Source organism: Styela clava, chromosome 9 (genome assembly GCF_964204865.1).
Source record: "Styela clava chromosome 9, kaStyClav1.hap1.2, whole genome shotgun sequence".
NCBI classification, from domain to species: Eukaryota; Metazoa; Chordata; class Ascidiacea; order Stolidobranchia; family Styelidae; genus Styela; species Styela clava.
In genome coordinates, this window is record NC_135258.1 from 3,134,025 (window position 1) to 3,144,364 (window position 10,340).

The 10,340-nt window shown below is 36.6% G+C and overlaps 3 protein-coding genes across 4 annotated transcripts; 2 read left to right on the forward strand and 1 right to left on the reverse strand.

Annotated features, from left to right (window-relative positions):
• Positions 1-1,974: 1,974 nt before the first annotated feature.
• On the reverse strand, positions 1,975-5,927 carry LOC120329564 (uncharacterized). 2 transcript variants are annotated; one of them, XR_013477858.1, is made up of 3 exons: positions 5,606-5,927; positions 2,489-4,430; positions 1,975-2,169 (listed from the first exon to the last, which is right to left on the reverse strand). XR_013477858.1 is itself a non-coding variant. In XM_078116261.1 (2 exons), the coding sequence occupies exon 2, from the start codon at positions 3,936-3,938 to the stop codon at positions 3,003-3,005; it is 936 nt and encodes a 311-aa protein (XP_077972387.1). In that variant the 5' UTR covers positions 3,939-4,430; positions 5,606-5,927; the 3' UTR covers positions 2,458-3,002. The 2 variants fall into 2 exon arrangements, 1 of the variants encoding a protein (XP_077972387.1); XM_078116261.1 differs by lacking the exon at positions 1,975-2,169 and having other exon boundaries at positions 2,458-4,430.
• A 132-nt stretch (positions 5,928-6,059) lies between these two features.
• Positions 6,060-8,115, forward strand: LOC144427296 (uncharacterized). Its single transcript, XM_078116270.1, has 2 exons — positions 6,060-6,357; positions 6,738-8,115. The coding sequence occupies exons 1-2, from the start codon at positions 6,125-6,127 to the stop codon at positions 7,033-7,035; spliced, it is 531 nt and encodes a 176-aa protein (XP_077972396.1). The 5' UTR covers positions 6,060-6,124; the 3' UTR covers positions 7,036-8,115.
• Positions 8,109-9,633, forward strand: LOC144427298 (uncharacterized). The gene is made up of 2 exons (XM_078116272.1): positions 8,109-9,069; positions 9,237-9,633. Exons 1-2 carry the CDS (start codon positions 8,817-8,819, stop codon positions 9,347-9,349), a joined length of 366 nt encoding a protein of 121 aa, XP_077972398.1. The 5' UTR covers positions 8,109-8,816; the 3' UTR covers positions 9,350-9,633.
• Positions 9,634-10,340: the final 707 nt, after the last annotated feature.

The window sequence follows — 10,340 nt, forward strand, 5'->3', positions numbered from 1 at the left end:
TTTATTTGGTGATAATTATTTCATTTGTATTTTAGTCAACCGTTTTGAATACTTTCAATAAAACGAGTCTGGCAAATCGACTTATCATTTCCGGGTCCCAAAAGTGACACTTAGTCGTGCAGGTAAATCAACCGGGAAATATGGGAAAAGCTACAATGTTGAATATTGTAATCCAGAAAGTTTTAGAGGAAAATCTGGGTACGTAGATTTTTATAAAGTGGAAAATCTGAACGAGAAGGAAATGGATGAAAACACTCATGAAGATGTGTTGGTCTTGGAAAATGTTGACTTTCTAGAAGCAAAGAAGTCAGAGTTGAAAAGCTGGAGACAAAATAAGGTCTACAATGAAGTCGAAAATGTTGGTCAACCAACAATTTCCGTACGATGGGTGTGTTCAATGAAAGATACTGAAGATGGAATCATTCCCAAAGCCAGACTTGTCGCAAGAGGCTTTGAAGAACAAACTGACGATATTGCTAAAGAATCGCCCACCTGTTCAAAAGATTCACTCAGGGTTCTTATTGCCATTGTCGCACAAAAGCAATGGAAGCTTCATACGATTGACATTAGAACAGCTTTCTTACAGGGAAATTGTGTGGATAGAGAAATATTTTTAAAGCCTCCCAAAGAGGCTGGAACTACCAAGCTATGGAAATTAAACAAATGTGTTTATGGATTAAGTGATGCATCACTCAAATGGTACAATCGACTAAAGAAGTTTCTCGTTGACCAAGGAGCAAAAGTATCAGCATCTGATTCAGCAGTATTCTATGTATACTGCAATGGGGAATTACAAAGAATAGCTGGGATTCATGTTGATGATATTCTGTGGTCTGGCACAGAGTATTTTGAGAACAATTTGATTTCGAAACTGAGGTCAACATTTCTAATTAGCTCGGAGAAAAACGAGGCATTCAAATATTTGGGACTAGACATACAACAATCAGCCGATGAAATATTGATCAATCAAGAATTGTATGTAAAAAACCTTGAGACCATAAAAGTGACCTCAGATGATGCAGAGTGTCTTTCGTCTTCTCAAATAGATATTTTAAGAGCGAATATTGGCCGTCTTCTTTGGGCAAGCAATCAGACACGTCCTGACGTGAGCTATGATGTTTGTCAGCTTGCTTCTAACCTTAAGGATGGGAAGAAAAGAGATTTGCTCTATATAAACAAGATAATAAGAAGACTGAAAAACCAGCAATTATCATTGAAATACAAAAATTTAGGAAATGATGAATTATTAAAGATTGTCGTCTTCGCTGATGCTGCTTATGGTAATCTGAGAGATGGTGGAGGCCAAGGTGGCAATTTGGTGTTCTTGGTTGGAGAAAATAATGAATGTTCTCTGCTAAGCTGGCAGTCCAAGAGGATTCGTCGCGTTGCCAAAAGTACTCTCACAGCTGAAACACTGTCATTGTCAGACGCAGTTGACAATGCTGTTTTTATCAAAGATATGTTTGCGGAGATATATTTTGGAAAACTCAAAAGCCTACAACTCAATGTCATAACCGACAATCGATCACTATGTGAAGCACTTCGATCCAGTAAAAATGTTTCCAACAAACGCTTACGAGTTGAAATAGGGATGCTGAAGGAGATGATTCAAAACAAAGAAATCAACAGCATAAGCTGGGTCGAATCGAAAAAACAATTGGCTGATGTTCTTACCAAAAAAGGGGCATCACCTGAACGACTCGTTCAAACGCTTACCCTCGGACGATTACGTCTTTCCTAAACCTAAAATAAAACACAGTGAATTTGTTACTGTTCTGCTTTATTCATTTCAAGCACTGCATTCTTTCACTTTCGTTTTGCTTCATTTATCATGTTCGCTCAGGCGTGAATAATTTTCTATTGTTTTTGTCCTCTGTTTTTACTGTTTGGGCAGCATGCTCATTATTAGTTTGTGGTTTCGTTAATCTGTATTAATCGATGTATTGACCTTGAACTGAGTTGTATTGTCAACTTTACAGCTTGGGCCAATATCGATGGCCTAATCCCTGTAGTATAACACACCACCAGTGTCTGCTGAAGAAAACTATGGGCTAATTGGACCCCGAGTCTGAGTTAGGTCTTGCTGACAGGTAGTAGAAACATTTGACTGTTGTAATAACAAGTTTCTGACGATGAGTGGTGGCTCGGTCTCCTCGACACTGGTAGTTCCTATTTTCACAAAGACGGATGCATATATAGATAGTTTATTATACCAAACATAAATTGAAATTTTTGGGGGGCATGCAAAACCTGAGAAGTATCACCAAAAACACAAGCCCAATTAAATGAGGCTTGGGCCAATATCGATGGCCTAATCCCTGGCGTGGAATATTTATTCTTCACAAAAATAAAAAAAGGCCATATTTTCCGATTCTTTTAAAATTAGCGATTACTATAAATTTGTTTATTTTGCTGCTAGTCAATTAGAAGAGACAATAGAAGGAAAGTAGATTTCGTATTTAAGAAATCCAAAACGGGAGTTACTTACTTGATTGTTTGAACATTTCAGACAGTTCCGAATTTGGAATAACTGAAAACCCAACATACGTGGCTTTTACCAGAATTTTGAGATACGATAAATCGAATACAGACCAGGGCACACCAACTTCTACCTTGCAACTATCAGATGTACTTTGCTTCTGATATGCGGACCCATGATATATCGAGAATACGAAGTATTTCTCATATCGTCGAGCTAATCGTGCTGTTGTTACCACGAAAACATAATAAATGTGAGTCAATTAGAATGAAATGAGTTTAATGACCTTATAGAAGCAAAACATACATAACCTACCTACTATACAGTTGGATACAGAGACACAATTGCCAAAATTTAATATTTTGTTTATATGGACAAGAAAAGTGAAAATCAATATTCACACATATCAAACTTGCATCTGCGTATCCTCCAGAATGAATTTAGTCATATTTTTTCCGCTGTTGTCATCGCACATAGATTTTCATTTTGTCTTTTTTCATGGACCACTCTCCACATTTAGGTTTTATCTAGTGTGAATTTTCATATGTTCATTCAAGTTGCTAGATTGTGTGAAACATTTGCTACATATCTCACAAGAATAAGGCTTATCACCTGGATGGATTCGCATATGTGTGTTCAAATTACCTGATTGTGAAAAACATTTGCCACATATCTCACAAGAATAAGGCTTATCACCTGAATGGATTCGCATATGTGTGTTCATATTACCTGATTGTGAAAAACATTTGCCACAAATTTCACAAGAATATGGCTTCTCTCCTGTATGAATTCTCCTATGCGCATTCAACTTACTAGATTGTGTGAAGCATTTACCGCATATTTTACAGGAATATTTTTTCCCTGTGTGAATTTGTATATGACGTTTCAAATAACTGGATTGTGTAAAACGTTCTCCACATATCTCACAGGAATATGGTTTATCTCCCGTATGAATTCGCATATGACGCTTCAAATCACTGGATCGCAAAAAACATTTCCCGCATATCTCACAGGAATATGGTTTTTCCCCTGTGTGAATTTGCACATGACGTTTCAAATATCCAGTATTGGAAAAACATTTCCCACATATATCACAAGAGCATGGCCTTTCACCAGTATGTATTCCTCTGATATGCCGATCCAAACCAAATGCTTGCGTAAAACATTTACCACATATTTTGCAGGAATATGGCTTCTCTCCTGTATGAATTCGTTCATGAGCATTCACAGCACTTTTGTCCACAAAACATCTGCCACATATTTGGCATGAATATGGTTTTTCTCCGGTATGAGTTCGTATATGAACATTCAGACTGCTGGATACTGCAAAACATTTTCCACATATCCTACAAGAGTGTGGTTTTTCTCCAGTATGAATTCTCATATGCATCTTCAAATGACTTGCTGTTTTGAAGCCTTTTCCACATATTTCACAAAATAGTTGCTTTTCTTTTGACATATCAGACGGCCATTCCGTTTAATTGAGATATATTTAATCTGTGAACAGTAGCAATCCAATAAGGTTGTACAGTACAATATTTTGAACTCAATTTGAACACGCAAAAAAGGAAAATCAAAATATAATATTGTAATGAAATATTATTCATTTATGAAATCTGAACATTGATAAGAGCAAAATGACTATAAACCAAGTAAGACATGCATTGGTAACGTTATAAGCGCTCGTGTGACATCACACCAGCTATTTTGTGCCCAGAATTCTATCGCTGTATGATCCCAACTAAGTAATTTAAACCTGCGATCGTTAAACAGCTGAATAAAAAAAACGATGCTCTATAATTTGGACCAAACTTTTGCAGCGGAAAAACGAATGAACATTCTTCTGAAAAATTAATTATCCGCAGATGTTTCTCGGATAACTCGGTTTGGCGGTATGGTCAGCAGGTCAAAGTCATCCAACTTTACTTGATAAATTAACACCCAATAAAACCTAAATATTAAACAAAAGATACACATTTTATTATAAAATTCCTGATGCAAGTATCGCTACTTACACAAAACCTATTTTAACAAACTAACTACAGAAACTTGCACCATTTTTACATGCATGGAATGAAGCATAACGGCGTATATCAAGTTTACAAGAACATCTAATAATCTGGAGTGTATGAAAAATAAATTATTATACATTTTACTTGAGCTCTTGCCGCAGGTCTACTAGCATACCGTTTTTCGATAATTTTATTTGTCTCCTCTTTCGCGTAAAGATTTAACCTCAAATTGAGAAAACGTTTCAAAGTTTTAAAACGATATTGTGGCAAGATGGAAAATTATATTTCAAGCAACTTTATCTGTCAGAAAAGTAACAGGCGAACATATATCATGAAAGGAATTAATATTGGCGCGAAATATAGTTTATGCGAAATTGGGTGGCATAAATATTGGGTAAAACTATCAATCAAGTTTTATCAACGAGAACGTAGAAGACATGATGGCGTCGCTAGATCACCTAGAAAATATTTTACATTTTCCGACGCAAAGAAATCGAAATATCCTGCCAATAATTAGTTGATAAGAGCTGCAACACCAGTCGCGACGGCTGGTTTTTCAATTTTGTACCTTATAATGTACATGCTTTGATGAAATAGCCATGAGATTGTTTACATTCTATAATTTTTGGAGCATGTTGCAACAGCTCGCTAAATTAAGAAAAATTTTCCCGAGAAAATTCATTTTATAATCAGTTTCTGGAATGATTAATGTAAAACACAGGCTTTAAACTTTCGCATGGTGTGAACTAGGGATGCCACATTTAGATTTTCGAATCGTTGCCTTTTCGAATCGATTCGAATCACACTCGGGCGATTCGGAAAACTATAGCATGACTTTACAAAATAACGCAGACTCTCGATTTTATTAATGGTCAGTATCTTGCGACCATGCGAGCGACAATGATTTCACTCGAAAGTAAATAAAGAAGCGCTAGTCTGGCTGTCTCTCGAATGGATTTGCACTTCATAATGGAATATAGTACTTTGTTTGATAAAATTAGCATTCATTTGAACGATGAATAGATATATTTTAGAGAGTGCATAGCCTTCCCTCTTCCCGTGAAGTGCTCTCGTTTTGCGGTAATTTCGCACCGTACCAGCGGGGAGTACACACCTGCGAGACATCTGCTGATAGTCTGCAAAACGCCTTGCTCGCTCGCAAAGTCGAATTCACATATCGCCCGGGCTTGTTTGATGCGTAAGGACAACAATTTTCGACAGGTCTGAACATGCCCAACTTTCCCCTTTTCCGCTCTACCACTGATTGTGTAACACTCTTTAAAAGCCAGCTATTCTTTCGTCGTAGGTCGCTCATTACTGGACGGTAATTCATTTGCGTTGATTGATTTCACTACTTAGCTAATGTAATACCGATATTCAATAATACCTGTACATTAATAGAAACTAATTTGTATCCTTAAAAATATGCAACGGTTAGGTCTTTAATTCTGAATACTGTTTTTCTCACCAGCCCTCAGACAATAATTTTTAGGCATTTTTGTTGTCAGACTGGAGGTACCGGTACCGCATACCGGTGCCGTGCGCTGCTGTTACAACTCACTGGCCAGTCAGCGGTAGCCTATTAGTATTACTTAATTATATGGCTATTTGAAATGCATTTTTTTTATTCAGAATGTCTAATATCAGTAGTAGCTTTAAAAAAATAATACCCAGGCGGCAGGGACGACGCCCTAATTCTGTAGTTTGGGAGCATTTTTCTCGCCCGTCAAAAGAGGGGGGATATACATATGTGATTTGCAACTTCTGTAAAGAGAAGTTGTCATACTGCGAGTCTACTGGCAATCTTTTGAACCACCTCAGAAGAAGGCATGCATTCATCAACACTGATACAGCACATACATCAAAGTAAGCCAAAACTTTTTTTTTAATAAGAGTTTCATCTGTCCGAATCTAGGAAATGAAATAAGCAATAGTATGCTTAACTAACATACTGGCAGGACTTAACAGATAAATCCTGAAATCAGTAATTAGAATTAATTTTATATTAGTTGAAGCTGTTACAAAAGTTAGAATTGTTTTAGTTGTGATGTTGACAGTTGTGACACCCATCCCTCATATTTTACTAGCCAAAGGCCAGGCATCAGGCAAATTTTTGTCAGAGACAATTGTCCCCTGTATGTCATATTGTCTAATCAATAAAGCTTGACAGCAGGTCAAGCCAGCAAAAAATTTACTACATGTGCAAGATGTAGCTGCTGTTTATATTTTATATATTTTACTTTCAGCTTAGCAGCAAGCCAAGTGATTGAAAGTAGTGGAAGTGGAACAAAACAAAAAAAACTTGATCCTTTTTTCAAATCAACATCTATTAGCAGACAAAGACTGGATCATATAGACAAAGTTATAATAGGGGATATGAGACCGATCAATATTGTTGAGGGAGAGCATTTCAGAAATCTAACATCAAACCTTGAGCCGGGGTACGAGATGCCAGGGAGAACATTTTTTGGAAAACAGATTGAAACTAGAGCTCCGTGTTTGCCGATATATCATATCAGCGTTAGTCGCTTTTCCACGTTCTAAAAAATGAGTATTTTTCCCCGGGAAATATCTGCGGCCGAGCGTTTTCTTTTTTTTTGCTTCTCTCATTTTGCCTTTCAATGAACAGAGAGTTCTCTTCTATATTTCTCTCTCTCTTTTATCTCTTCGTGCGGCGCAAAATCCTCGCCTTCGAATATCTTGCGTCCCCACTAGGCTTGCACGTAATCGACAAAAATCAATTCCGTAATTACGGAAAAATTGATTACGTAATGACCCCGTAATTGCAATATTTTTCACACGATTAAACCTATCATAAAAACCATTTGAATCCACTTCTTTTCCGAATGGGACATCGAAGTTTGGTTTTCATATTACCGACAGTACTACACGCCGGCGACAGATGTTAAAGACAAATACCAAGGAGTGAATTCAAATTAAATTTATACTGATTTTTTTCTTGTTTTATTGTGTTGGCTTTGATTTTCCTTTATCACCTTCGCAAATTAACCGTCCCAATTTTATGCGATCAATTTTATCATTACCGTATTTACCGACACTGGTATACGGATATTTATGAAACGATAGTTGCCTTTTTTAAAATCGACTTTCGTATTGAATAAAAATTTCGGGTTTCTAAGTTATTAATCAACGACAAGCGTATTCTCTCGTTTGATTATACCTGTTATTGCTCCGTTTTTTACATTATCCGACTTTGCTACCTAGTCAGCATTTTATAATAATTATTGATGCTGAATTATTGACGATATTCCGAGTACCAAGCTTTATTTTATATCAAATCATTTCGCGGCCTAAATATTAATTATTTAGCCGGCGATAAATTCTTACCCGTAACTCTTTGTAAATTAATGCTAATAAATTCTATTTTGTTTTTTAATGCGCTGTGATTTGTATTAATAAAAGTGATTGAGTCGGGAAAAGAAAGTAGCCTAGCCTTCTCTCCTTTTGAGCGCTTATAGCGGCGGTAAAATTCGTCTCGTGTCTGTTTCACGGAGAGAAAGAAAAATAAGCCTTCCGGAATTACAATCAACTATCACACATTCTTATTTATCATTATCAGCGCCGAATAAAAAAGATACCAAATCGTGAAGACAAAAAAGTCTGTCGGTGTTAATTGCGTTACGGTGATAACGCTTATAATAATATCGTTTTGACCGTGAAATCAAACGCTCAAACGGGGTGGCAACGCGTCATGCCGGCTCGAAACGGCTGCGAATACCGGAACTCTAACTTCTTCTACTTGTTAAACTTTCATTTTCTACAATCGACGGAATTGACTGCTTGGAAGTAGCACGTTTCAAACGCGAAACAGCTCGACCAATAATTACGACTTTACGTAATTTGTAACTTCCCTTCCGTAACTCGAAATAATTCCGTAAATTACGTGCAAGCCTACTCCCACCTACTACTGTATGGATCAAAATGGACTTCTATAAGCTTTTTACTGACTGCCTTTTTTCTTTTGTGCATTAATGTGTGTGCTTATTATTTGCTGTGAAACTTTTATTAACGATGCAAGCACTGTGTAGGACTGCTTTATTTTTCAACATAAACTTTTAATTGACTGAAACGGAATGTTTTTTTTTTCTATTTGTATTTACTGTAGGGTTCAGGTTGTAGATATCGGTATGTCGATATCGGTTATCGGTCACTAGTTGGCCGATATATCGGTATCGGTGCCCAAAAGTGATATCGGTCGAGCTTTAATTGAAACCACATATTCGAAATACAAGGGCAAACTCGTGTCTAATTTAAAAGAACAGAATGTGATATCAATCACTACAGATGCATGGACAAGCATCCGGATGGAACCTTACATAACCGTTACTGCACATTTTGTTGTGACAGGTCTACTTGTCTCCTACATCTTAGATGAACTAAATAATTTTTCTGTCCCCCCTTCCTCTGTATTTGCAATAGTTACGGACAATGGGGCAAATGTTGTGTCTGCGTGTAAAATTTTACAAGCTGAACATGGCTGCATCACATTCGTTGCTCACACTTTACAACTATGCATCAAAGATGCCATCAAAAGTACAGAAATAGCAAGGGCGCTAGGTAAGTGAGGCTGTATGTAATGCTAAACAAGGGAAAAGTCAGATAAATCTATGTGAAGCCTACAAATGGATAGTTTGAAATTATATGCTATTAAAATGAAACATTTGTTGTCAGAATATGTTTGTTGGATGTATTTCAGTATTAATGTATAAAAATTCAAATTTCAGGTGCTGCACGGCACTTAGTGCAGCACTTTAGAAGATCGTCAAAGTGCATGACAGCTTTGCGAGGCCCTGCACAATCTGCAGACACTGAAATCGGGAACATTGAGAACATATAAAGAGAGTCAATTTTATGCTGAAACTTGATTTTTTTTTTACTAAAAAATAAATTAAACTGCGCGATTGAATATGATAACAGATTTAGATATATAAGAACTCACTATAGAAACTGCCAGAAGCACAATATGACGCAATTTAGTCGGGATATTAACAACTAAAATTTTCATTCGAAGTTACAGGCCATCCGAAGTTACCTGCTTTTACGGTAACGGCAAGAATTAATTTTCAACAAACAAATCATTTTTGTAGTATGGATTAAATGCAGCCTGCTTTATTCTGCGACATCTACATCTACCTGTCATATGATTGACTGCAAGTCGTGTACCTGGTAAGTAATTTTTGGGGTCCAGTATAGTTCAGAACCGTACCAAACGCTGCAAATGTGGCGCTAATGTCGCTTTGGGTACGGTACCGGTACTGGAAGCGTTTAACATTGACAATCTATAACCCGTACCATTTCTATCACGTTTGTTTACTGGTTTTACGCATTTATACCTGTACAGCTAGCAATCATTTACTGAAGGCATGCTGAAGTATTATTTAAACTACCGGTACTGTACCAAGTCTGCAAGAGGTGAAAACTAAATTATTTAGTAAATACTGAAATAGGCCTACGAAGAAAAATGTTGGCCAATATGCAGGATTGTACGGTACCAGTATACAAAAAAGATAAATATCTCCAACATATAATGGTACAATACCGGTCTCCTATCTAGGTTAAAAAACATGACTGATTACCAGAGAGAGATTTATTTTGTCAACCAGAATACAAGCATTGAATCAATAAAAATTATATACAGACTGGGGAGCGATACAACCATCACAGTCAGCTGCCCCCCATGTTCGCTATGAAGATTAACAGTTAATTAGGATGTTTGAACAATTCAACAAAAACTCCTTGGAGGAAGGGTTGACTAAGTTACGGAATATTTTTGGATTCGGTTAAAAATGTAGTCCATGTAATAATGGGACATATATTTATAATATCAT